The sequence below is a fragment of the Ochlerotatus camptorhynchus genome, unplaced genomic scaffold (genome assembly GCF_037179485.1).
Source record: "Ochlerotatus camptorhynchus isolate MF236.1 unplaced genomic scaffold, CSIRO-AGI_Acam_v1.1 ptg000077l, whole genome shotgun sequence".
In the NCBI taxonomy this organism is placed as follows: Eukaryota; Metazoa; Arthropoda; class Insecta; order Diptera; family Culicidae; genus Ochlerotatus; species Ochlerotatus camptorhynchus.
Genome location: NW_027040567.1, coordinates 1,100,828 through 1,126,563, shown reverse-complemented (window position 1 = coordinate 1,126,563; position 25,736 = coordinate 1,100,828). Strand labels below are relative to the sequence as shown.

At 37.0% G+C, this 25,736-nt stretch overlaps 1 protein-coding gene across 4 annotated transcripts in view; it reads left to right on the top strand.

The window, feature by feature from the left end:
• The window catches only part of krz (kurtz), a 375,871-nt gene that overhangs the window by 331,339 nt on the left and 18,796 nt on the right, over window positions 1-25,736 (top strand). For all 4 annotated transcript variants that reach the window (XM_065217469.1, XM_065217472.1, XM_065217470.1 and 1 more), the window contains one exon: window positions 15,424-15,567. In XM_065217469.1, coding sequence (XP_065073541.1) covers window positions 15,424-15,567 — 144 coding nt within the window. The remainder of the gene's footprint in view (window positions 1-15,423; window positions 15,568-25,736) is intronic.

The following is a 25,736-nucleotide window of genomic DNA, read 5'->3' as shown; positions in this document are numbered from 1 at the left end:
CTTGCAGTACCTACATTTTTTTTTATGTTGTCAATTCTCGTTCTCTTCGGGGCGATACTATGCAGAGATAGAGAGAGCAAGAATTTCCTCCAAGCGGAGCTCCAGCTATCTCCGAGAACGTATTTTTTGCAGCCCGCTGTGGCGTGTAAGCAATCAAGCCATCTTCAGAGAGCCGAGCGCACCCAAATACCCGAAGTCCGCTCCGCGACTCTCACTCTCGCTCAGGCCTGAATACACCTTTAGTGTGATAATTTATCAGCTAGAGAATGGTCTTATAAGAGGGTAAGTAGATAGTTCCGTTAGAGTACGGCAGTATGAAAATTTAATAGAAGTTGAAAATGAGCGAGGGCTATTAATGCGACAGTACAAAGTCAAACGCACACTTCTTTGGCTAACCCGTACGATGTACGCGGAGATTTGAAGTATGTCTTCAAATCTACAAGCAAAAAAGTGTGCGCCCGCCTTTGCTCATATACTGTCTGCGGCTGTGGAATAGTTCTAGCGACGTTTCATCACTACCTAAAGGTGTGTTATAATGCAATTCTTCTTTACCCAACTATTGTGTTTCTTCTCTCGTCTTGGTCCCATCATCAGCATTGTTGACGGCCTTGAGTTGTTACATTCAAAGTGTTTTATGTTACTTTATGCGGTACACACAGAACAACATTCACCCATCCCAAGTTCAAATTGCTGTACACAAAAACTAAACGGCAAATACATGAAATCATCTAGCGTTCAGAATCATAAGGGTGATCGATTTTCTCTCTGAATTACTTTAGTTAAGAGAACCAATATAGTGCTTTTGAAGGCTAGCTAGCAAAAGCAACAGCATACGCACAGAGAAAATTAATTTAATTTCATGTTAATCCAGTCAAGTTATTAACAAATCGAGAAAAACGCTTAAGATAATCGCCAATTGCTGTTTGACTGCTGATTCTGAACGCAATAAATGTAAGTATGGGTTTCTTAAGTCATCTTTATATGTTTCTTACGAGCCATGTTATGCTTTCTTTAGTAAACAAGGAAACTTGTTCTGGGATCATTATTTTCGAACAAAACCTTGACCTTGTTCTAGGTTTAGTGGAATTCAATTCGATTCGTAAAATTGGCTAGTAGGGATCTAATGTTGGCCTATGGATCTAATATTGGGTACATCGCTAAAAATCTGCTATTTATCAATTTTATCTAGATGAACGCGTCTTTGTGACGGTACTTATGAATATTTTTGGCCGCTATTAAAAATTTAGTCGATTGCTGAATTTATGTATGGGCCCAAATTAGGGGCATTTAGGCCGGCATTACATCCATTTCCCCTACCTATTAATTTTATAAAAAGAAATGAAAAGTCTGTTGACACAATACGTAAAGGCAGTGTGATCCATTACAATTTTTAATAAAATTATGTAAAACAGAATCTTACATTTCCCGGTTTGGTGTACCTCTCCCATGGTGCTCGCTTCGATATTATGGATCCTTGGTGCTATTACCTCTTAGCTGACTCGTAGATCTTTCCAAGCTCGAGGGTTATTTCGCCGTTTATGGTTTGCATAACTCGAGTATCCACTTTTGTTCAGTCACAGCATATGTTGATACATATTCCATTTTAGGATCAACGCACAGCACTGTGTAATACCTATATACTCATAAACAACAGCAGTTATGAGCAGAAATAAATTACGCATGTTAGGTATCAGCCGAAAGGAAGGGCGCGCGGTCGCGTCTTGAGTCCCAGCTGCCGTTAAAATCAACACAAATCCGACCTGTAGCTCAAGTAAAATGCCATTGATACGGTTCGGATAATAAATGGCATTATTATGCGGCTAAACCCCGGATGTAGTCAGTCACTTCCGTCAAGCGTGGGATGAATTTCATTGTTCCCTTTTTTTTTGTGTTTCTCTTTGTCGTCGTTGTTTTTATTGTTATGTTCTACCATCAGGGTGAGCCAATTTAACCCACCGCGAGGGACCCAACCCATGATTGATTGCCTAATTCATTTTCAATTTTCATTGCGATCGTACCGGAAAAGTGCGTGAATTTTCCAGAACGCCGCGTGGAACCTTGAAAGCGGTCTGATTGATGTTCACTGAAGGTGGGTTCATTAGCGGAAAATCAATTTACCATCAGATGGAGAGCACTTCATTTTCTACCAAATTTATTGTAGTGCTAATGAGTGCTTTTTTGTGTTTTGCTCCATCTCGAGGAGGGGATGAGAAGTTTGCCAAAATTTGAGAAAATGGAAAAAACGATCCCATAAATAAATTTTGCAACTGCTGATTGTGTCGTCGTTGCTAACCAGTTTAATTATAATTGTTTTTGTATTTAAATGACATCGTACTTTATGGCCTCTGCTGATGAGAGGTGATTGTGTGCTGATGATGTTGAGGTGGACAAACAATCCAATTTTGAATATTGGTGTACAACACGAGGGGCGTGTTACTGTCCGGGAAACATCTCAGCGGCAGATGGAGAATGATATTTCAAGGACTCAATACTTGATTTCATTGTGTGAAAAGTGCACGTAGAAAATAAACACCAATAGAACTCGGTCGGACCGGTGCGATCAAATATGACGCATGCTTCATCAGGGTTCGAACACTCAGTCGTCATGGTGATGTAAGGGGCTCAGTGCACAAGCGGGTACGACTTTTGTCAGAAATCATGATTGAATCCTTCTTTGCTGTCGTTTTCCTGCTCATGTTTAACTCTCAAGCTCTCAACGTCAAAAAAACTTGGTTTGAGAGTTAACGAAAACTAACGAAATCTCCTAAGAATTTTCATGGAATCTTTTTTAGAAAACTTTGAAATCCTGAGAACTCAAATACTTTTAAAAACAAAACTTTCAATTTTTTTTAAAAGAATTCGTTTTAAATTCTTTTCAGAAATCCCTTGGAATTTTCTTCATATTTTTTTTTCTGAATTTTCTTGAAAGATTCCTTAGAACTGCATTTAAATTTTCCTCAATGTTTGTGGAGTTTAGCTCTGAATACGATTCCTTTGATATTTTTTCTCGGAACTCCCTTGAAGTTTTATTATGAATCTTCCTCAGTATTCCATTGAAATTATTTTCTGAACACTCTTCCGTTTGTAATTATCTTTGAATTCTCCGCATAACACTCCGAATGTTCATTTACCTGCTTTTCTTCTAACGATTACCATAGAATTCTTCTCAGAATCTGCTAGCAGTTCTGAAGTTCACCTCACACTCCTCTGGAGGGAGACCCCGGCGTAGTGGTTAACATCCATACCTTTCACACCAAAGTCATGAGTTGAAAACTCATCCCCGGACAAGTCACGAACGACCCAAGAGTGTTAAAGTGACTTGAAAAAAAAAATTAAAGTCCCTTGGAATTCTTCTAAGATTAACCTAGTAATTCTATTCAGAACTTTGTTTCTTCTCCCCATAAATCCATTGTGCATGAAATTTTTAGGATTTTATCACAGAATTATCTTGGCATTCTGATAAAAAATGTGTCTCTGCTTAACGGGTCCGCCCTTCCGCTTTTGGCCCTTCATACAGCGATATTTTGAATTCAGATCGGTAGCGCAAATTGATCTTGCTATTAAGTGAGCTGCATACAAGACAACATCTTCGAAAAGATGGTTGCTACCTTACATACATACATACAATATTCTATCGACAATTTTTTGAATTGTTAGAACCCTGAAAATTTTCCAGGGATCGTAATATTTTTTTTTCTAATCTTGGTTCTTGGATTTTTTTCAAAATCCCTCATTTGGAGTATTTTTCTCAACCCCAGATTGTTAAAAAAAATCCGATCTGTGTTTCTGTCTTTATTATCGTGATTTTCAGCTCATCTCCCTTCTGTTTTTTTTTTCAATCTAGGATCTCCAAGACTTTTAAAAGTCACAAATCTAGACGAACATGTGAAAACGGTCAATGAGCCAATTATTTTCTTTCTCTCTCACGGATGAATTTTGCCCCAAGCAAACCGACACTAGCATCTCGAAGAGGAATTTTGCTCTATCAGATAGTGTATTTAGTTTAAGGATATGTTGTCATTCGTTAGAAATCGACGTGTAAAGTTATTGTTTACATAATTGGCTGATTGGCCCCTTTCATATGTACGTCAAGGAATATCGGAGAACAATTCAGAATCTTCTAAATTTTCTTAATTTTTTTAAGATTTGCTCAAAATCTCGATTAGTTTTTCGAAGGGACGTATCTGCTTTTGTAAATAACGCATTTGTAACGTCGATTTGGCGTTCCTCGTAGCTCGCCCATGCATTCTAACACTACCATCAGATAGGGGAAATTTTTCACTACCTGATAGTGGTGTTTGTGAATTTGTGATATAGGTATTCCCCATTTTTTTTCTTTAGCTATATCAAGATGCCGTATCACTATTATTAGGTGTGATCGCCATCGTTTGACTAATAGCATTATCTCAGCACGGCATTATACTTCGAATAAAGTGCACTGCCGTACTGGGAGTTGTTCTCCAAATGTCAAAGGGTTCTATCAGCCCCTTGTCGAAGAACTTACGCCTTTTATTGAAAATTGCCGGACAGTGGCATAGCAAATGTTCCGAGTCTTCCTTTTCTATGCCACAGAAGCGACATACATCATCTTGAAGTTTTCCGAATGCACCTTTAATGTCAAGGAATGCAGCAAGTGAAATGTCTTTTGCTTCAAAGATCAAAGATCTCTCTAGTTTTGTAACAACCGTATGGAGTGCTGTTACTGATGACTTACCTTCCTGGTATGCAAACTGATATTTGCTTAGAGGATTTGTAACTAAATATAATGACTTTATGCGTTTAATATATTGTTTTTTTTTTTTTCCATTATTTTTAGCAAAATAGCTTATTGGCCTGAAGAATTTTGGTTAAGTTTTATCTTTTTTATTAGCCTTCGGGATAAAAATAACCCACACTTGTCGCCACACTGCCGGTTTATAGCTTAATATTAAGCTTGCTCGAAATATCTTTGTTAGAATAGGCATTTATACCGCTTTTCCCTTCTGTAGTAGTACTAGACTTGTGCGCCGTCGCGCCACGCCGCCGCCGCCGACGATTTTCATACGCCGCCGCCGCCGGTGAAATTGAGCCGGTGCGCCGCCGCAGTAAAATCGTTCACGCGTCGCCGGGATGTTCTGAGGCATAACATCTACAGGGCTGTTACAACAGGCGCGGATTTCGCGAATTTCGCGGATTTCGCGATTTTCGCGGATTTGTCGTGGATTTGAACTTTCAGTCGCGAAAATCGCGGAAATATTAAATGATGTCGCGAAAATCGCGAAGGGACTGATGTGCTGTCACAAAAATTGTGGAATTCATTATAACCTTTCCGTCCCGGATTATTTTGCTGTCATAAGTTTTGTTGTTCAAACACCCTGCAAATAATCGAGAAGTGATCTCAATTCCTTAAGTCACACCGGATTTACATGGAAATTCCGTGAGGTCTGTCCAATGTGAGACATTTTCATTTTTTTTTTAAATTTCCAATATGAACATAACATTTTTCGTTGTCAAATCATAAACGAATCGTATATATGCGGGTTATTGCCATACCGGATATTCTAGGTTCTCCAAATCGTCCTGGAGTTCAGTTGATTTGTTCTACTATATCAACCAAGACTGCAATAATGTCTGTAGTATCGAAATATGTCCAAAGATTTTCAATGTGTCGTGTATGCCAAATATTTCCTAAGGATTTCCATTTCGATATTTCGATACTACAGATATTTTTTCAGCCTTTGTTTATCTAGTAAAACAAATCATCTGAACTGCAGGACGATTTGGAGAACCTAGGTCATCTGGTATACGTGGAAATAATTAAACATTATCCATATAGCCACTATGAATCTGTTTGGACATATTTCGATACTACGGACTGTATCCCAGTCATGGGATACTGATGTCCTAGACAATTTGGAAAACGTATAATTTCCAGTACACATAGTAATAAGTCGTGCATGATCCACAAAGTCACATATATATGATTCGGTTATGATTTAACAACGAAAAGGTTCATATTAGAAATAAAAACAAATCATGAAAATGTCTCACCATTGGACAGACCCCAAGGTATATCCGTGTAAATACAGAACCGTGACGAGACCAACAAGTGTGACTTATGAAACTCTGGTAATTTCTCGATTATGTGCAGGATGTTTGCTTTGAATCGGTCAAAAATTGAGAAAACTAGAGCCAAATTAACTACAACATTTAGGACAGCAAAATACGTCAGAGACGCAAAGGTTAACTTTCAAGAAAATTTGCATTTAAAATAAAAATGCATTTTTTTAAATAATGCTTCATCAAATCTAGGCCTGTATTATTCTATAGAAACATTCATAAATAACTGATTTTTTTTTCAAAGGTGACAAACGATACTCCTCTGGCTCAGTCGGTAAAGGCGCAGCTACAAAGCAAGTCCATGCTGGAGGCGACTGAGTTCGATTCCCGTCCGGTCAAATTAATTTTTCGGGTTAGCAAATTTCTCTACTTCCTACCCAGGATGCTACAGGCATAGAAAGCTCTCAATTAAAATATGAAGGTAGGGTAGAGAACTACTTCGGCCTAATCGCCCATTTTGGGCCTATCGAGCAGAAAACTTCAAATAAATCCATGATTTCAGAGTTAACAAGTCAATTATGCGTTTGGTACGATACTTTTGTTAATAATCTACGAAACGAAGTAAGTGAGAACGCGTGATACAAAGATTTGCACCCATTATTCTTAAAAACAAAAGAAGCGCTCCGACCGAAGCCATTTTTATCTTCATCCGATAGGCTGAAGTGAATTCATTGGCGTTTCAATGCGTTAGGCCGAGTTTAGAATCCGTAGGCCGAGTTTGGCGTCAAGAAGCAGTGTTGGACTTTTGACAATATCTCAACGATTGATTTCTCTTTATCAAATCTTACGGTACGTACGGAAAGGTAAATAAATTTGGAACCCATCAGTAATAATAACATTCCGTTCGGTGCTAAACTGCGCTAGATTAAGAAATACTAAGTGCGGGTTGTGCTTAATAGGCCGGAAATGGGGTAGTTAACCCTACTTCAAAGAACACTAAGTTGAGCGCAGGCAAAAATCTAATATGCTTTAAACAATAAGCATGAAATGCCATGTAGTAGTATACAAATGGTATTTTTAGGCAATTAAAACAGTTTTTTTGTCGCGGATTAGTATTTGAAGTCGCGGATTTCTTTTGAGAAATCGCGGATTTCGCGGATCAAATTTAGAAAATATTGTAACAGCCCTGCATCTCTGATCACGACTTCCTTCGGAAGGGAAGTAAAGCCGTTGGTCCCCGGTTCATGAGTTGATGGGTCGATAGGTAGGGTTCTGGTGTGGGAGCTGCCTTCCTGGCGTCGGTAGCATTGGTGCTCAGCACGGAAAACAAGATCGACGGAAAACAAACCAAAGAAAAAAAAAGATACTTCCAGAAGGAAAAAACTTTCAAGTGATTCATGGCCATACTTTGGTAAAATGATGTGTACTAAGAGTGACGTGAAAATACATATAGTGAAAGTGTTCTGCTCGTTATGCATGACAGAGGCTAAGAAGAGGCCAGGTGATACCGAGGTCCGGAATTGTAAGTCGAAATGTATAAAATAAACAAACAAATCTTAACCGATATCGAAGAATCTGGAGATTGGCTTGATATGGATGAGCAACACTCGTTATCTAGTATGGAGGAGGAGCTACCCAAGCAACACACTTCCATCAAAATAGGTTGCTGCAACTTAATTGTGACTGGAATAAGTTGCAATCAAGTTACCACGGCTTTTCAGTGACAAGTGTGCTGCTCGGGTAGATGCTCTACTTGCGAGTTTATGTGAAACGAATATCAATGTTCAATTTGACGCTCGACCTAAATAAGCCCCAACACTCTTAAAACAATCAGCGTAAAACGTTGGTATTACTTACTTAAGATGATGAAAAGTCTCGAACTAAATAGAGCTGGCGTGAATGCTTTATTGAACCGTCTTAATAAGCACGATCTCATATTCACAGCACATGAGTGGGTGCTAGTTGAAGACTTGTGAAACTTTCTTGAGCCGTTTGAGGTGAGTTTTTTTTTTTAAGTCGTGGTTCTGAAACTATAATTGTAAACTATTGTTGCTATATCTCGAGCAACTGAGCCTACTAATAAGTTCCATCTGACCGATTGGTGTCCATATAGGGTTTGAAAATTAATATCCAGCCAGTGCATTGAAGATCAGATGTTTGTTTACTGATACACTAGACATTCGACAGCTGAGAAAATAATGTTTCACCTAGCGAACAGAATTCACTAATTTAAATGTATTTAAAAAGCATCAGTGGTCATCCAGTTAATAATGAAATTTTGAAATTGCATCATTATAGCAGAAAATGTACTTTAACTGAAAAATTGTCTCGGTTAGCGGACAAGTTAAAAACGTGCCAGTTAAAAGTCGATTACGTAGCGAATGTCTTGTGTGAGAAGATTCATTTTAGTTCAAATGTGATTTTACTCTAGTCCGTTTCTGAGACATGGTGGCATGGTGGTGGTGAAAATATTGTAGTAGAATTCCGTTTTGGTTTACAGATTATAGTAACCCTGTTGCGTGCTGAAAAGAATGCAACAGTTAACATTGTCATGCTCTTGCGATCTTTGATTGAAGCTTGTATTAGTGAAAAAAAAATGAGGACTTGCTTGCATACATACATGAAGCTGGGGATGAAGGAGCATCTGAATCGAAGGTTTCCTGTTAAGGACCTAATTTTGATTTCGGATTTACTTGACCCTCGATTTATGAACCTGAAATGCATTAAAAGTGTTTGGATGAACGCTCGATTACCAATTTCTTGTACGTACTATACACAGATAAAAATTCTGAATTTTAATTGTGATGCAAACATTCATTCACGTAAACTTAATGTTGTTTACAAAGATGGGCTTTTGTATACAATATTTGCTACATTGCATGAAATGTCTCAGAACTTTACATGATATATAATGTAAACTTAAATGATATGTGACGCTCCATTTATGTGCATCATATTGAACAGAAATTTACACTACTTTTTCGAACTGTGTATATATGATATGAATTTCTTGTACGTACTGTCAAATCAAGTCAAGGACATTGAAAAAAACGGATTTTCAAATGGGTTTCTAATTGGTAGCTACATCAGATGAATGCGATGAACTTCCTTCTAACTCATCTTCCTCGTTGCTCAGTCTTGCTATGTTCTCAAACGTTGAAGATAGTGCGACCTCTGTCATCGAGCAAGAGTGCACCGCATATTTGGCTACGTCATACCCGAACAACGTTGTAGATGGAGATATTCTCTGCTTTAGGAAAATTAGACAGCTTGGCAGCTTTGATTCGCAAGTTATTGTGTGTACCCACCAATTGAACAAAGTTTTTAACATAGCTGGGCCGACCGTATCTGCACATCGGTCAAGCATCCACCCTAACAATGTGGATAAAACAATATTAATTCATGACAATTACAGCATTTGCAAAAATAGATTTTTGCAATAAGAACTGGCTTACTGACGAGGATCGGATTTACATAAAAGTGAACAAGGGACTATTATTAACAACACGCAGAAATTTGACATTTTTTTCAATCTTTTGCAGGTCCAAGTTGTGCGGGATTCTACGTATATCCGAAAGACATCATCTTCAAATACATAAACAAAAATTTATATGATAACATTGCGCGTACATTAAAATATGTATCAAAGTAGCAAAAGCACATCTTTTATCGCTATCAACGTATTAATAACGCGTAATGCTCAATAATAAAAAAATCGTAGTGCCCATTAAATTGTTACGTAATGCAACAGATTGCTTTTCAATACTATCCACCTCTACATAACGTACTTTTCTTATATGTACTTAATAAAAGGGTTGTAACACTTTGCCATACGAATCCATCCCCTGCAATTTTAATAAGCGCTTGGCATATATTTCTAAGCAAACTGCATGCACGACCAATGAGAACGACTCAAAATCTAGTTTTAGTCTGTCCACTACTGCACTTCTAAACCTGTGTAAAATTTTCTTAAATTTCCCCCATATTCATGAAGTTTTCCCCGGGAAAGTGTCGCAAAATTTATTCACACTATGAGTGTGAAAGTTTTAGTAATTTTGAGTAATCTGAACTCAAATGTTGGTAGCATTTTTTGTACATGTGCGATTGGTTTGAAAGGTATTTTTTCGAAATCATTAAAAATAAACTCACGCCGACCCACGCCGCCGCCGCCGAAAGCAAACGGCGTGACGCCACCACGCCGCCGCCGCCGGCAGAAAATAACATATCACGCCGCCGCCGAAAATATTTTGATCGGCGCACAGGTCTAAGTAGTAGAGCATGAGCATGATTGACCGCCCACGGTTGCTACTCTGTTATTGCCAGATCAGCTGTAATTACACAGAGAACCAATAGACGATGCTTGGGACTAGCAATCATCCTCAATGTGTAAAAACTGGTGATCTCAAATTAGGCAATACCAGCGCCAGCCGCGCCTGAACGCAGGTCAAGAAAGGAATGGGTAGGAATGTGTTGACGTGACACTCGCTTTGATGGAAGCCGAGAAATCCTCTGCACTTCCACGAGGAGTCACTGGGATGTTGGGTAAGAGGGTAGGGTTTGCAGCAAGGTTTGTTTTGGTAAACGATAAGCTGAATTTTTGTTTGAACCATAGGGAGGGGTTACTGTATAAATAAATAAAAAATAATGATCTCAGCCAAATAACCAAGTGAAGCTGCACCAACAGCAACCGGCCAAATTCATATTATATTATAATGAAATAAAAGGTAAATAACAATGATAAGCTATTTGATACACCTTCTGGTCCTTCAGGATCTGCAGGACAACTATTTTCTAGAAATGAAAATTTTAGTTATAATGATATAATGAGATTTTAAATATGTGAAATAAAAGTAATTTACTAGTCATGCAATATATAAAAGAATGTAAAATAGACAAGTATTACAAAATACAAATAAGCTCGATTTCAGTTAACCTCAATACATTCAACTGATTTCAACTTCTGATATTTTATTGGAATTGAAACAAACACTTTATTATGCACCATGGAATTTCTTAACGCAATATGGAATGCTTTTAAAAATATTGATAATCTTTCATAATGCATCAATAGTTAGAAAAATCGAGGTTATTTGGACAGTTAACAGTTTTTATGCAATGGATATCATGCATTTCAATGTTTTTTTTATATTTTCCTGAACGAAGGCTGAAAATAGTGAATCATTATAATATTAATCTAAAAATGTCGAAGAGCTGAAAATGAACTTAAAGTTTTAAATCAATGAGTCCAGCCTAAACGGAGGGCTCGCGAACACAATAAGCTTCCTCATCACTCATATTCAGAATTGATCGGCGCACAGGTCTAAGTAGTACAGGAAAAATTCCATTCCTACCTGGTGACTTGAAAGGTTCAAAGGAGTCAATCGCTCATTCAAATTTTCTTACAGTAAAGATTTTGTTGGCCAAAGTGCAAGCATCAGCTCTTGTTCTGTCTAACTCAGTCGTTTCATTCAATATTTCATGAATATCCGTCCTGGTTTCATCGATACCAATTGGTGTAGTGGTAAGCGTGACTGCTTTCTAACACCCCAATGGGTCTGGGTTCAATCCCAGCCGAGGTCGGTGGGATTTTTCTGAGGCATAAAAATCTCTGGCCACGTCTTCCTTCGGAAGGGAAGTAAAGCCGTTGGTCCCGCCCCATATTGTCATGTGTGTTGAATGGGTGCGATATCCTACGCAGGTGTGGAAGCTGCCTTCCTGCACATTCGATTGCCGTCAATGGATGGCAATCGATGTCCGTCGGTGATTGGCACTAGATTGCCGAACAGAGACCGACGTTAAATAAATGAAAGAAAGAGTATTTTCTGCAACCTAGCAGTTGCTGGAGTATTTTCAATGTTCTCACATGTATGCCTCCAGTGTATCCTCTTTGATCTCCGTATTTCCTTATTATAGGCGGTGAGGGATTCCTTATATTGTTCCCACTGTTGTGTTCGTTTAGCGCTATTGAAAAGCTTCCGGGTTTTTTTTACGAAGTTTCTGTAGCCTTTTGTTCCACCAAGGTACATCCCTGTTTGTAGAGCGTTCCTTTTCGATGCAACTCTCATAAAAGGTATGTTGGATCAATTTTGAAATTTGGCTGGTGTTAGTATGCGTGGGCAAGCTACCAGTTAAGCCAAATCGACGATCAAATGCATTGTTTACAAAATATTCGTCCCTTCATAAAAGTAATCGAGAAATATATTTTAATTCTTAATTACAATTCGGTCTCGGTATCGTGAAGAATAATGGTTTGTTTTAGAATGCAGCAAGCGAACCATGTTAGTTTTTAAAAAAGTTTCCAAACAACTTCTAAAATTTGCAGTTGCTCACGTTTTTAAAACATGGAATCATTAAATACTTACCTGTTCTGATTAGTATTAACCGGGAAATTTTCAGATTTCAACCGAAAAAAACGGGAATTTAGAAGTGAAGATTTACTGACCACCCTAGTATGGGAAATAAGTGTTCATCGATTTTTTAAACTGACCTTATACAAAATGTTCATTGCCTCGAAAAGGACCATATGCAAAATTTGGGCTCATGAACATGATTTAGCGTGGCACAAAATCGTCAAAGTTTTTACTTTTTTCATCTGATAAATCACGCTGACCACTACACACCGGCGCGCTATCCTTTATTCTTAAAAAAAAACATGAAAGTTTAAATTTATGCCAACGACACGAAGCTCCAGAATGAAATACACATCCCGAGCAAAGTCGGATATCAAAATACTATCAAAATTATAACAAATTATGTTTTTGAAATCATGTTCATAATTTTGATATGCTAGGGGAAATGGTTCTAATGTCGGCCTAAATGCCCCTAATTAGGGGTATTTAGGCCGACATTACATCCATTTCCCTTATATAAAAATAGAAAAAAAAGTGACGTAGAGAGGGGATGGAAAATGGTTCAGGAGAAAATAAATATCACCTGGTTGGCCTTTTTTTTCTACCAGGTTTAGAGGACAATATTTTGATATTGTAAATAAAGGGCGAACACGAAATTTTTGCGACACCGAAAATGTCATGCCAATTTTCTTATAATGTTTAGAATCAAACCAACATTTTAGGGTAGTTTTATACATATATTTACTTCAAAAATCAAAAGAAAAGTTAATCGATGGAGCCTTGAGTGTAAAATTGAACGCATTTTCGCTTGATGCCCTCCATCAAAGTCTTTACAGTGTCCGGTACCAGTTTCTCAGTTTTTTTTTTCCATTTTCTTAACATCGTCTTTGACTGTCTTCTTGCTCTTCCGAAGTTCCCGCTTCATTATTGCCCAGTACTGCTCCACCGGGCGCAGCTCCGGACAGTTTGGCGGATTCATGTTCTTTGGAACAAAATGGACAGAATTGGCCTCATACCACTCCAGGACACTTTTAGAATAGTGGCATGATGCCAAATCTGGCCAAAATAGCAGAGCTTCGTCGTGCTGCTGCAAGAACGGCAAAAGGCGCTTCTCGAGACACTCAGATTTGTAGATCTTGCCATTTACTGTGCCCTTTGTCACGAAAGGCTCACTCCTCAGTCCGCAAGAGCAGATGGCCTGCCAAATGAGATATTTGGAGGCGAACTTCGACATTTTCTTCTTCTTAAATTTGTCGTCCACATCGAACTTGCTCTTGCCGGTGAAAAACTTCAACCCTGGCTTTTATATACGTTTCGTCGTCCATCACACAGCAGCCATATTTTGTCAGCATCTTCTCGTAGAGCTTCCGTGCCCGAGTTTTAGCCGTCGATTGTTGCCGCTCATCGCGGTTTGGGAAGTTCTGTACCTTGTATGTATGTAGTCCAGCTCTCTTCTTTGCATTCTGAACGTAGCTCTGCGACATGCCGATCTTTTTAGCCAAATCACGGCTTGAGACGTTGGGATTTGTTTTAATCATCCGCTTCACCTTTCCCTCCGTCTTTTTGTTCTCCGGTCCCGGTTTTCTTCCAGCTCCTTTGCCGTGGTCCAACGTCAACCGCTCCTGGAACCGCTTTAACACTCTGGAGACGGTTGAATGGTGAATGTTCAACATTTTTCCCAACTCCCGGTGCCACAGGTCAGGAAATTCCAGGTGTTTGGAAAGAATTTGTTCTCTCAACTCGCGTTGGTTCACCTCCATTTTCGTTGAATCGAAAAACACGACTTCGAGTTTGACAGCATGTACACAATACACATCAATGAGAAAGTGTGCAAAATTTGGTTGATTTTTACCCAATGGTAAAAAAGTTATGCCCTGTTGAATGTGTCGCAATAATGTCGTGTTCGCCCTTTAAACGAAACTGAGAGGAATTTCATTACATTTCGGCAACAACGTTAAACTCGAAATTTTCAGCTCTAAACGTAACGAAACGAAACAAAAAGCAACGAAACTGATCAAAAATATTCCGGGAACTCCATTTCGAAGCGAAATAAATGGAATAACTCTTTATATCACATGCAGTTAATTACAAGGTTGAAGAAGACACTTTATTAACAACAATGTCAGACTTCGTGTGAACATTTCTTCCACTAGTATAGAACCTTAAGATAGAATTGCCACAACTACTGGAACAGTGTTTCTTTTTATGGAGGACGAATTTTTCAAAAACATATTCAATTTAATCCCAATGTTATATTTTCCTCAGCAAAATAGTGGTGCAAAGCTATTGATTTACACATAAAAATTAAATGAAGAACGTTTGTTTATTTTTAAAATGCTGGTTCACCACAGCTACTGCATCAGCCAATATCAGTAAAGTACCATGCGTCAACATTTAAACCGTGCAAAAAACCGGAGGCTCGCAGAAGCCGTGTCTTATCTTGCAATTTCCCAAATGACTCCATGATGTTAATGCAGGCTCAAACTACCAATCATAATAAAAGTGGATATTTATGCGAATTCATTAAGCGTGACACTGTTAACATGCAACACAATTATCACGTTAACTTAAAACGCGATACTCGTCGCTTGAAATTCATAAACAAGTTTTGCCCGTTCCACCATTACGTGGCAACTTTATAGCCGACCAATTTCGGGCACCGCAAAAAGCTCCAACTTTAAACCAGAAAAGTTTCGCTCCCGAACACGCCACAGCCACATTACGGGTCCCCAGCATGAATAGCATTCGTGTACATATATAGTAGGAGGCAGTAACAACACAAAACAGAATTCAAGTGGAAAAAGAGCTTTTGTACACGAACAACGGAGACTTCGAGCGAGTGAAAAATGCTTCCTCCATCCAGTGCAGCTTAGTGGGCAACACGTAAAATTTGATTAAGTCATGCTAAATTGAATCATTTTTTTCACTTTCTCTCTCTCTTTTCTTTTGTTTTTCCAACTCTTTTCATGGAATCCGAACACGGACGGAAACGCAAATTCCTCCCTCAACATCAACAATCAACAACAACCATTAGGGACGGATGTCAAGTGGCGCCCGGTTTCACACTGTCCAAAGTGTTTACGCTGACTCCACTGTTGGCCAACAACAAAGACAAATGGGGCCTGGCACTCGACGGGCAGCTGAAGCACGAGGATACCAATCTGGCCTCCAGCACGTTGTAAGTATTATGCGCCGTACTGCGCGCGCCTTATTCCCCATTTAGAGGAGACCAGTCCTTAATGCACCCCTGGGGTAAAATGCCCCCTCGTGATTTTTCGTTGCTTTACCAATACTAATTCTTGGATTTTTTGTGTCAGAATGCTAGTTCAAGTATTGAACTAGCAACGCTGCCCGTTAAATTCATGAATTCACAATCGGAAAGCTACGAAAAACAGCGCGGGGAAATTTTATCCGAGGGGTGCGGTTTAGACCCTACCTTTTTTTTTACTATCGGGAAGGTAGACTCCTCCACATACCCACCACCTATTCGTCCTGTTCCTCCACTCTGAGTCTTGCGTTGTCTCCCTCAGTGGGTGATTGTCTTTTCTGGCCTCCCGGTAAACCAACATGAGAAAAGCAAAGAAGAAAAACAGCAAACACTTCAAAGTAGGATAACGATGCTCTCTATACACGATACAGCCTATTTTTATTGTCCTACCCGCAACGTCAAGCTATGGTTGAGGTTAAGAAGAACTCTCTACTTTCAACCAGACTTGGGTACTGAACCGAGGCTGCACTTGACTGTTTTTATCGCGGTTCACTTAAAGGTATGATTTTTCCATGAATCCGATGTTTATTCGACTGATAAATGATGAAAAACCAGCGTCACGAAGAAATTAGAACATTTGACTTAAACCATGTTTTGAAAAACCTTGGTGAACCCCGCGGTTTTCGTGAAACAGTGCAAAACACCACGGTTTTTGTGGCATGGTTCATGTAAAAAGTTCTAATTTCTTCACCATCGGATTCATGAATAAAATATTAATTTCAGTGAACCGTGACGAAATTTATCGCACAAGGTCCTCGATTTACTTCCCAAGCCTGCTTTTAACCCCCTTTTATTATGTCTGTCGTCTGCATTTTTTCTCTATCTGTGCGTCCACATTTTCCGAGTTGATCCTCCTGGCAGTCATTGCAAATTATGCGAATTGTTTTAAAAGCTTTCTTTTTGCGGAGAATTTATTTATAGTTTGTTTATTTTCCTCCTACAATGTAACAAAATTTCCCTGACTGTAGCTTTAAAGTTTTTGTGTTGTTGCAATATCCTTCCCTGTTAATACGCCGGCACTTTAATCAACGTAGAAAGCTTTCAAAGCCAGAAATGCTTTCTACGCTTCGTGTATTTCAGCACACAGTAGAAAAATAGCCCATTAGCGTAACTTTTCCAGCTTTCTGTTTTCGGTTGCACTATCGCTGTTGTTTGTTTATAGCTATAATATAGTCCGGTAGGTAGTCTAGACATGCACAACTTTTTCATTTTGAATTTGTGTTCAAAGTGTAAACTTTTTCGCTGCCAATATTTGGGCCGTTCATCGTTTCACTATGTGTTTCATTGTGGCTGCTTGTATACTCAGGATTTTTGTTTACATGAAGCCCGTAGTTTTGATCATGTTATCTCGGGTTGCAAACAAAATACAAAACATTTTGGGTTGTGTTAAAAATTATGTACTCATCCTACGAGCAGAAAAACGAAACAGTTTAGTGGATCAATGTTTAAGCAGTTCTATGTTGTATCACAGCAAAAAAAATATTTTGATATCACATCAAAGTGTATGCACTTCAATTGTGTCAAAAATATGGTGTAATATTACTTGCAAAAAAGGACAAAATAATCATTAATACAGTGCATGAACTAACATTACACTGCTTTTATTGCGTTTGTTTATTTTTGTGGACATAAAAATTACATGAGATTTTCGACATGATCGAAGTGCATTCTCTTGGATGTAATATTAAAATTTATTTTTTGCTGTGTATATTAAACGAAGCCTTCTAGAGACTTGGTTGATTCGACAAAGTTGACCTTGAGATTACATGGAATAAAGTTGGTAAAAACATCAAAAGCGTCATAAAAATTAAATGTCAATTTTATTTGATGTTGCAGGTACAACAACAGCAAAACATCTATTTTAAACCGTTTCTAACTAAAAATTTAAATATGTTTTACATCTGAAAAAAACTATAAACTTCATTTTTGTTTTCTGAACTACTCGGAAATAGTAGGCTGAGGAGAACTTTTACATCTGAAAAGAGTTGTTTATATGTAGTTGAAAGATAAACTGGAAGATTTGAAAACATGTATCTAATTTGAAAACATTTATTTTTCGCAGAAATTTAATGTTTTGTGAAGACCAAATATATTTTAAAATTGAACACCATTGTAGATTTCTGTAGGAAAAAAATCTTTGATTTAGCTTATTAAATGGTTCCTTGTAATTATGGACAAAGGCGTAGCCAGGCTGCAAAATACAGAAGGGCAAAATCTCCAATAATGTGCTCATATTTCAAAGGAAGATAAATCTGCTAATATACCATAAATTTTCCTTAAAAAACCATTTCATGAATTTTCATGGAGAGGGTTGTTTCGAGAAATTTTAAATAATATCCTCGCCAAATCGGCGTGAACTTTAAGTTAAAATTGCGCCAAACTCGCAAAAATTGCGAAATCCGCGTTGTCGTAATTCAGGGCTAAAATATCAGACATTCGATTTATTTTAAGTTAACAATGCTAAAAAATGTGACATTATTCTGTGAATTTATTATTGTTGAAAAATTCCGTTTGCAATTGAATTTCCATTTTAATCCTAACAGAATTTTAAAATCTGATAATTTTGTTTAATAAGCATTTTAAATCACTGTAGCCCAGTAAATGTTGATGCTTCTGTATAAATGTATTTATACAGAAATTATTAAAATATTCCTAATATCTAGTTCATGCAAATAAATTTTGAAGTTTTAAATATTAAGCATTTTGCACCAAAGTAGACCGCTGCGCCCAATATAATTCCCCAGATTCCCCTAGCTCAGGTCAATCAAAATAAAAGTTGAAAATTTTGAATGTAATATAGCACTGCATTTTAGAATATCCTATGGAACTTTGAAAAATAGAAATCTTTATCCTTTTCTAGCCTGAGCAAAAACAACGCTGCGAGATCACCCCTAGCGCAGGAGTCCATTCTGGTCTACTTTAGGATCAGAAAGTATTGCGATTTTCACTTACTTCTGAAGAATAATTCAAGAAGCTCCTGGGAAGAATGCAATTGTAATTCAAGGAATTATTCTAATTAATGTTTTAGGACAATACTTAGAAACTGCTGAGGACTGCTGAAATTGTTTAAGAATTTCAAGATAATTCCTCGAAAATTATCAGCAAATTTAAAGAGAAATCCTGTGAATATTAATCAGGCATAGGGGAAAACATCTAAATAGATTCGAGATTTGAGCATAACTGCTTTTGTAAACAAACACATTAGCAAGAAATCAGCGATTGGCGTGTTTGTTTAGAAAAGGAATAACGCTCAAATCTCGAATCATTCCGGACATAGAAAAAAAAACATACATATAAGCATTCCAAGACTTAAAAAATAATGATGTAATGAAATTGGGTTGTTAGCAAAATGCTTAAATAAAACAGCAAAAAAGGTTATCTTCCTATTAATTCCACTTAATAAATTTTGGTATCCATGACAGATACGTATTTCGAATACAATGTGCAGTCTTCATCAGTGTCATGTCCTTTTTTTAGTGGGAATGACACTGATAAAGACTGCACATTGTAGTCGAAATACGTATCTGTCATGGATACCAAAATTTATTAAGTGGAATTAAATGAAAGATAACCTTTTTTGCAATTCTAAGGTCGTGTCTTGGATTACTCGGATACAACCTCTTACTTTTTTGTTAAGGATTTTAACCGGATGGGGAACATGTTTGAGACAGTCTGAACTTAAACAAATATGAGATCTTATCCCATCTAAAAAGTGTAGCTGCAGAATAGCTTATATTGGCAAAGATTGGCCTATACAGCTTGTGTAAGCTAGGATAAGTATGCCAGTTTTTGGCCTAACTCAAATTGGGAAAAACAGGGTTTTATTTGCGTATATATATGGCAAAATATATGTTCCGACTTGGAGTAGAAATAAATTTGAGAATGAATTATAAACAATGAAATTTAAGATAGACTGGCCAAAACTGGTCAAACAAGCCGCAAATGTAAATAAATAACTCTGTTCAATACTGCTCGACTAAGTGATTGCTTTGAAGGTATTTTTAGAAGTCTCCTGGGATTCGAAGAACTTCCTTTGCATTCTTTTCAAAATCCACTTTAAGTTTTTTTTTTCTATTCTTTAATTATTTCACCTTTAGTTAAAATTCCCTTCGAATTCTTTAAATTTTTCATCACCTGGAAATATCCTTACAATTCCTATTCGATTTTCGTATTCCCAAGTATTCATCTAAAATTTCCGTGGTATCTTGTTTCGAACTCCCGCTGAATTTATCCTCGGAATCGCATTGTAACTCCATTTGGAGTGTCATCGGAATTCACATAATTTCTTAGTAATTCTCAAAATTAATTTGTAGCTCTCCTCTCAATTTGCATAGAATTCAATAGATGATCAATTTTTCCCCCGTGATCAACTTGCCCCCCGCAGAATTCCCTTGGAATTTTCTTTAAATTTTACTAGAAATCCTCATAATTACCTTGGAAGCAATCTGAAAAGTAAAATGGAATTCTTGTTAGAACTCACTTAGATTACTCCTTAGATTTCTTTCAGAATTAGAAAAAATGCCGGCTTCGGCAATACCTTGCTATATTACCGACAGGGAGTCGTTGAGCGCTCAAATTTGACCAATCTCTGAAACATGATGTATATTCACCTCATGCAAAAAATAAACGCACATGGACCCTGACGATAATAGGTAAAGGTATTGCTGAACCGGTAATTTAAACCATCACTAGAATATTTTCTAATAGTTAAAAAACCACGTCGTCAAGGGGTAAATGAAATGTTAGAGTGTTGATTTTATGTAATTCGATTCTTTGGATCATGATGCACCTTCATGCAAAAAACCAGTGCTCAAAGACTTCATTTACCTTACCCCCTGACAATAATAGGTAAAGAAGTGCGGAAACTGTCTTCTCCACTACTTGTTTTCAAATTTGGAATCATGGAAAATTTTCAATGATTGTTATCTGAATCTTCGTTATAAAGCTTTAAAAATTTCTTGAAGTTTTTTATTTGTTAGTCAGAGATTGAAAATTAAAATAGATGTTAAGTGTTTTTGTAAATTAAACTGGTCTACATTTGATCGACGACGAATAAATAAATAATTTCATAATCCAGTACAGTGGAAGCACCATATTTAACGCAGGACTACGATTTTTCTCCTGTAATCTTTGGTTTTTCAGTTAGGTATTTTTTGGCCGATTCAACACATTGTAGTTTAATTTTTATACCTGTGATCTTGACATTTTTACCTAGGGGATTAGGTTTTGCTAAGTTCTTTAGTGGGAATGACACTGATGAAGACTGTGCCCCCCGGATAGCCGGGCAAGTCTATTCCATTCACTTAAAGGTTGAAAGGATTCTAAAGATTAGATTAGATTTCTTTATTGAAGATACTTTCAGCCTTAGGCTGATTCATCTCTGAAGGATACTAAATCGGCGATGACCCTATGTCCCCACCAGATATGTACTTATTCATCTTTGTCAACAACACATGACTATTTCGCGGATTCAATAAAAAGAACTGTTGCGATTAAATAGTTCTTTCCCTAACTGCGATCTGATTATCTGATCTTAACAGCGTCAAATATGGTACTTCCAGAAGGTCCAAAGCCAGAAGGTCGAAAGGCCAAAATCTGATGTAAATATTCTGAAACTGATTTGTGATGACTTCAAACAAATTCTCAAAAGTAAAATATGATTTCAAACTATTTTCCCTACTTTGAAAGCTGCTCGTTCTTTCAAATTTGGTATTCATTAACTTTTCTGTAATGTTCAATGATATAATGAAAATTATTATATATATATTATTATATTATTATATATTAAAAAGGGTATCTTAAAAAGTTTAATCATGGAAATTATTTGAGAAACTGTGATTGAAATTTGCACTTAAGACTTTGCGTTCTAAAAATGTACACTTCAAACTTTGGAAAGCTTTTGAGTTTTAGGGTTTGAAAAATATACAGTATGCAAAAAAAGTATGGTATGATGGTATCAATGGTGACCCTAATAGCATTACTTTTGTCTCGTCTGTCCAGATCACCTTATTCCAGTCATCACTTGTCCATGAAATGTGGTCCTGGGCCCACTTCAATCTTTTTTTGATATTTTTTGCGGACAACCATGGCTTCTTAAGAGCTACTCTGCCTTTAAGACTTTTCTTATGAAGACGATTTCGTACGGATTGTGATGTCAGTTGAATGGAAAACTCGCTTTCAATCTGTTTCGCAATTTTCGGAGCTGGTAGTCCCCGGTCCAGCTCCGCCTTCTTCACGATAGCTCTGTCAATTCGGCCAGTTGTCATTGAAGGACGCCCCGATCGCTTAGCTGGTGAGATAGAACCCCGCTTTTTGTACATCTACACAATTCTAGCGACTGTATCTTTGTGAAGCTGGACAATATCGGCAATATCACGGTAGCTTTTGCCAGTTTTGTGATGTTCAATAATCAAATTTCGGATACTGATCGAAATTTGTGCTTTTTTGGGCATTTTGCAACAAATAACTTCCAATTTTGAACACGAAACTGAAATTTTGAGCATGAAAACTACAAGAGCACTAAATGACAGATAGACACAATGTTTACATTCTATAAAGTTGCAGAATACACACTAAAACTCTGTAAAACACACTTAAATCATAGTATGAGTTTGGGGGTGGATAAACTTTTTTTGCGTAATTTTTTACAATTTTTCATAATTTATTACATGAAATCTCAAGAAAAGATATAAACGCCGGATTTTCAATGGCAATGCGATAAATAAACATAAATTGATGAATCATGGAGGAACACTAATAAAATTAAACTGATTTTAACCAGAAAAACAAAAAAAAAATGTTAATTGGCAGGGGGGTGGATAAACTTTTTTAGCATACTGTATGAGAAATCCAAAGCTTATATTTTCATCACTATTTTTCAGAGGGTTTTCCTTCTTTTATACGGGAGCTGTAATGTATAAAATATAAATACAATTTACTCTTCTTTAAATTACACACATTCTTTTAAAAAAAATCATGTTTTGGATTTCGACCTTTAGTATTTTCGATGTTATGTCTTTTCGAAATGTTGTCCTTTCGACCTTTAGACTTTTGACCTTTTGTCATAGTTTCCTCCACGGTACCTACATATTTAAAAAAAATAGATCCATGAAAAAACAAATCATATTTTAGAACCTTTTTTTGACTCAACACAATCCTAAAGATTATTCCCAAATCTTGAAAATTTGTCCCTGACCTAAATTAATTCAAGCTCAAAATTTCTCTATCAATTTCAAATTTAAATATTTTTCTTTGAAAAGTTTAGCCTAATGCTCGATTTAGCCTAGTAGCGTTTATGGGCTTCGATCAATTTCTGTGATTGTGAAACTCAGTAGAATTTAAAATATCAGATACTTTGAAAAGCTTTCAAAATAGAATTTTTTTTATATAAATTGGATCTTTGTTTTCCTGATTTTTAAATAAGTGACAAAAATTCTGAAAACTTAATTCATCTCTGTGTTAAGGGGAGCATTAACGGGATGCTTACCGTCACGAAAAAATACGTTTTGATTTTTCTAAAACTATTGGAAAAGAAATCTAAAATCTAAAAATACAGATTGTTTGATCAATTCTAGAAAAAATTTACGTGGGATAGAGATAGCGAATAGGACAAATAACAGACGAGTAAACACACACATGTGTGTGTTTGGTCGGCAGAAAAATAAGATGTTGTATCCAAGACACGACCGTAGATTGTTTTAATTGCACCCCCAATGTTGCCTTAAAAATACATGGTATGTTAGATTTAAACCTATGGGAACTGACATCCAATTGATAAAGATCAAGATGACCTTGCCAAATTTCCAATGAAATACCGTTAAACAAATTTATGGTGGTCCTGAAAAGGACCGTTTTGTCGTGATAGTTGAGTAAATCTGCGCTATAGGCAACAATCAATACGAAACTATCGATTTGAAATTGGCTCACTACTTGACTAGCCTATTGGTCCCAAGCAAACGATTAACGTATCCCATTCTAGTCGGAATTCTAGTACTACACTATGTTTGTTTTGATTCTCTATGAAAGTTTGACAGATAAAATGAGGGGTTCGTGGATTTCCTCATGTTTCGAGGGGTGCATCGATTAGCTTGGGACCGAAGATAGTACCAGAGCTGAGCCAAAAAGTTGAGCACGTTTCTTCGGGACCTACTAGCCTTAGAGTTACCTCTATGCTATTAGGGTGTTCAACACAGATGAGAATGGCGACCTGTTTGTTGTTTGGACTCACGAAGAGCTACTGAATCCGATCAGTAGCGGTGCAGCTTCTTCCTCCTTTGATTTTGACCACCATTGCAACAGTTGAACATTTGTGCAATTTTCAATAGTGACCTAAAATTGATAACGTGTTCATTTGAGCAGATTCGATTCCAATCGATTGGCTTGTTTGGAATTGATCATTTTGTCAAGCTTCTGCATTCATGTTCCATCAGATGTCACAGCTGTTGTTTGCGGTGACATCTATCGGAAAATAGACACAATCTGTTTTCCTATAATTGTTCACAGAGGACACTGCAGTGCAAAACATGTCTGGTACCTCTATATATGCATTTAGATTAATATTCGAAGTCCCTCCTTTTTATCACATTCTGCACACAAAATAGCTCACCCCTCACAGAATTTCCCGCCGATTTTTCATGAATGGGGTGGAGCAAAAAGTATCTTTTGTGCAGAATATGTAAAAAAGGAGGGACTTCGAATGTTAATCTAAATGCATATATAGATGTACCAGACATGTTTTGTAGTGTCAGGTACTCTATTTTGTAATCTGTGAAAGGGAAATCACAAATCGAGTGTCAACAAAATACATGGCATGTTGAGAGATTGAGGGTCGTGAGAGCAAATTTTCTCTCTTAAATTTGAATTTTTTGGCTCTCTGGGAACTGGTAGTAAAGCAGGTAAAACTGTATGGGGAAAAATCATTTTTAATTAATTGTAGCTTGTTTAACAATTATTTCCGGGAATAAACTGAACGACAAAGTCCCTGATTAATTTCTTTAGGTTGTCGTTCACTTTTTTTGACCTGAATATGCACCGCAAGCGAATTATTCCCAATTCTCTCAATTTCTATATGTGGATTTTTATCACTTCCTACCAGCGGAACAGCGCCATCTCTGTGGAAAATGGTCGAACAAAATGATTAATTAAAATCCATCTGCTATTGACAGAGTTATAAGTGGTCAAAACCCGATCACTTTTCGTAACGCGGTCGATTTTGGTTTTTTGAAATTGCACCCCGAAAGACGCAATCCTACTTCAAAAGACGTGCAATGAACTATGAGATATTAGCTTGTGCTAATGGAAAATGTGCGCTAATTCAGAATGTGCTTATTTTCCAAAATATAACAACTTTTAAAGTTTATAGTATGAATAAAATAGTTTAATTTACTTTCCCCATAAGAAAAGCGTGGGAGAGTTTACTTTACTCTCTTTATGTAGACGGCTCACTGTTGCATGCTACGGAACTAACATCCAAAATGTTATTTATATAACCATTGATTTTGGAACTGTTGATAATGGAATCCCGAGTAGACGGGAATATCAAATCAATAGCAAGTTCTACTGTTAAAATTTGGGAACAGAACATCAAAAATTGCTATTAGTTTGTTTGATATAAGAGATAAAAAATCAAAAATAATATCAAAAAAAGCTATTGGACCATAACTGAGTAAGAACAAAGACAGTTGTTGCCATATCTAAAGAAAAGCAAAAATCAAAGCTGTTCGTCTCCGATTCATGAGTTGATAGGTCGATAGGTAGAGTCCAGGAAGGAAAAAAAGCAAATTAATATCATATTTTGCTATTATATCTCATCAAGCTATTGCTATGTTGTTTGCATCAATCAAAATTAGCTGTTTGAATTCATGATACCAAAATATCATAACAATTGCAAAATATGCTTTGATAGACGAATAAGCTTGTTATGGCGCATAACTTACCAATAACATAATAGTTATTGATATTTAGTAAAATTGTACATCATTTTGCTCTGGTTTTGCTATTCCTGTCTTCCCGCGATGAGCTTATCTTGTGCTCTCTTTGTGCTTTTTTGTGCGCTCTTACCCCCCTCATCGCATGTCTCT